The sequence below is a fragment of the Apaloderma vittatum genome, unplaced genomic scaffold (genome assembly GCF_000703405.1).
Source record: "Apaloderma vittatum isolate BGI_N311 unplaced genomic scaffold, ASM70340v1 scaffold12865, whole genome shotgun sequence".
Classification (NCBI taxonomy): Eukaryota; Metazoa; Chordata; class Aves; order Trogoniformes; family Trogonidae; genus Apaloderma; species Apaloderma vittatum.
Window position 1 is genome coordinate 1,391 of NW_009717727.1, and position 3,263 is coordinate 4,653.

Genomic DNA, 3,263 nt, shown 5'->3' on the forward strand with positions numbered 1-3,263 from the left:
GAGGGACGGGTACCCAGAAAGCACCAGGTGACAAAATACAGATCGCCCGTGAGCTCAGTAACCACGCAAGGCCTCTCTCTTTTAAAAATGTCATTTAATCCGTTAATTGCACAGCGTTGCCATCATACACACCAGCACGACACCTCGGAAGGCGGGACACAGAGCCAAGGAGATGCAGTTACCCAGAAACACGCTTTTTTCTTAAAAAAAACCCCAACCAACAACAAAACCAACTCAACAATCCCCTAAGGATGGGAAGGGAGAAAAAAAATAAAAAAAACAGTGGTAGGTGACCGGAATAACTAGTTCTCTTCAGCAAGTTAAAGGCACTTAGCAAGGGAACAAAACTCCAGGCTGCCTCACGCCGGTGCCCTGCGAGCTGGACCCTGGCGGGGAGCGATGCCGGGGACATCCGGGGTTCCTCGGGGGCTTTCTTCCTTTATTTATTTGGGTTTTTTCCCCCTTTCTTTTAAAGCTGAGAGCAAACTTTTTGTCATTTGAGGCTTTTAACCGCTACCCCGACAGCTCCGCGCCCCGCAGGGACGATTCTGCGAGCGCAGCGAACGCAGGACGCGGCGTTGTCGGGGCAGAAATAGAAATCCCAGCGCGTCCTTCCCCTCCCCAGCATCGAGCCAACAGGGAAACTAAAACCCCCGATACAGAGAACTTCTTTTTCTGCATAGATTTCAAAAAAAAAAAAATTAAAAAAAGCAAAACAAGAGTTTACACTGTCTGCAGGCGAGGGTTCTCCACCCTAATCCTAAAATCATCCAGCCAAAGATGCTTTTGTGGTGGTTTTTTTTTTTTCCCAAGATGGCTTTGGGGGGGGTTTTTTTTTTTTTCTGCAGGAAAAAAAATTGCCTGGGGACACTGTCGGGCAGGAACATGGGACACAGTCCCCCCTGAGGGCTGTGGGACAGGGGTTGTCTGCTGGAAACCCCCTGGAACAACTCCCAGGGAAGGAAAATCAACCCGAAGTGAATCCAAACCCCTGTTCCTCAGCCCCATCAAATCCCATCGAGGGCTGGTGCTTCCAGAACCTGCACTTTCAGAAAAAAATCCACCAAAGATCGAGGAGCATTAAAAAAAGAAAAAAAGTGAATTTATCAAGTACATTCTAGGCAGGGCAGGGATGAAATTTTCATGTGGCTCACGCTTTCTGGAAAACACCCTGAATAAGTCATCAGCCAGACCCTTCGTTAAAATGAATTTGCCCCCGAGGATGAAAGAATTCAAATGTGAATTAAATCAAATAAATGAGGGATGGAGACAGAGTTATTTGTCTCCCCATGTCCCTCCTCTGGTACATGCAGAGCCCTGGTGAGCCCAGCCCCAAGGCAGAGAGGTGAGCGATACCCATATATAATACATTTAATATGCTGCTTAGACTTTTAACATAGATTTTTTTTTTTTAATTTCTGACATTGGTGAGTCATTTAAATATTTATCCTGGACAATAAAATATAAATATATATATATTAAAAAAAAAATCCCTCTACGGTACGTGCCTGCTGATTCTAACAATAATTACAATATTAGGGCCCGATGAATGTTATTCTAGAAGAATTTCTTAAGTCCATGTCATACATCCATTATGAAAGTACAAATAAATAACTTTACAAAAATCCCGTCTTCTCGTCGTAGTTTTATGTGATTGGCAAAAAAACCCAACCAAAACAACCGACCAACTTAAAAAAACCACAAAAGGCTCTTTCTGGTGATGACAAATTAGGAATTGCGCATTGAGTTTGAGGAATACGTTACCGGTGCATCACCAAAGTCAACCACTAGGCAACAAAAAGACGTATCATATGAAACAATTTTTTTAATTTTTATTTTACATATTTATACATAAAACTTTCAAGGTAACTCTCTGAATCCAACCGAATGTTAATAGCACATCTAAAAATGAATGTCAGGTAGTCAACATTCACAAAATGTTGAAAACTGATTAAAATATACATATTACTGAACGCTACAACTTCACTACGAGGCAGGCATGTATTTTTTCTTTTTGACTTGTATAGCACCGTCAAGTACAGTTTCTTTATTTTTAAAACTACAGTGGAGAATAAAAAAGTAGTCAATGGTAAAATATCGTTCAACTGAAAAAATCTCTAAACAAACAAAAATAAAGTTAAACTACCCTCTCTCTTCTCGCCCGTGATTTATAAGTACTGTACATTTTTTTTTTCCCGTAATAATATTATTAAAATGCCTGATATTTAGTGGCACGAGTAAAAAAATTAAAATAAATTAAGAAGCAGAGGCCAATCACTGGACATAAAGCTTCAGACATGGTCAATGACTAACACTGTTTTTTTTCTCGTGCGCCACCGGGGATGTCGGCGCTGGGACACACACAGAAGCAAAACGAAGCCTCGCTCGAACGCTGCTCCCGCGTTCATTTCGCCGGCATCTTCTCTGCCATGTGCTTCTGCTGGCTCTCGGCGTGTCTGGGGGAAGGAGAGAGAAGACGAGTTACTCGCTTGCGGACGCCCGGACGACGTGCGAGGGGTCGGGCTCCGAGAGCAGCGAACCAAAAATAACATTTTCTCCCCAAGGGAAAAAGAAAGAAAGAAACAGCCACCGGGCGAGGGATGTGAGGGCTCCTTCCCGGTGGGAGGGTGCAAGAGGAAATCCTTCTCCCAAGTGGTTTTGGGTCAACTGGGATCGTCTCCTCCCCTCCCACCGCAAGGAGCGGTGCGTTCATGTCCGACCGACATCCTGACCGGCTTCCAGATGAATTTCATGTACTAAGCTGCCGTTAAAGTCATTTAGGAGACAAAGCGTTTCCCGAAGCCCAGAAGGACAAACAGACGCAAGGTGGTGTTGGTGCTTGTCCACGGATCCAGCTCCAGCCCCATCCGGGTTCCTTCCCTTCCAGCACTTGCTCTTCGTTAGGGGGAGCAGCGCCAGTGTCTTGCAAGACTGAGAATCACAAAATCATTCAGGTTGGAACAGACCCCATGGATCATCCAGTCCAACCACTAACCCTACTCTACCAATCTCACCCCAAATCATAGTTCTCAACCCCAGATCTCAACGACTTTAAAACACCTCCAGGGATGGGGACTCCACCCCTCCAAGGGCTGACTGTGAAAATATTTCTCCTAATGTCCAGTGTAACCCTCCTCTCTTGCAGTTTGAAGCTGTTCCCATTGTTCTATCACTCATTACCTGTGAGGAGAGACCAGCCCCAACCTCTCTGCAAGGTCCTGTCAGGTGGCTCCAGAGCGATGAGCTCTCCCCTCAGCCTCCTC

At 44.9% G+C, this 3,263-nt stretch overlaps 1 protein-coding gene across 1 annotated transcript in view; it reads right to left on the minus strand.

Moving 5' to 3' along the window:
• Positions 1-2,404: 2,404 nt before the first annotated feature.
• Positions 2,405-3,263, minus strand: part of SCHIP1 (schwannomin interacting protein 1) — a 10,537-nt gene continuing 9,678 nt past the window's right edge. Inside the window, exon 7 of the mRNA XM_009870013.1 lies at positions 2,405-2,456. Coding sequence (XP_009868315.1) covers positions 2,405-2,456 — 52 coding nt within the window. The remainder of the gene's footprint in view (positions 2,457-3,263) is intronic.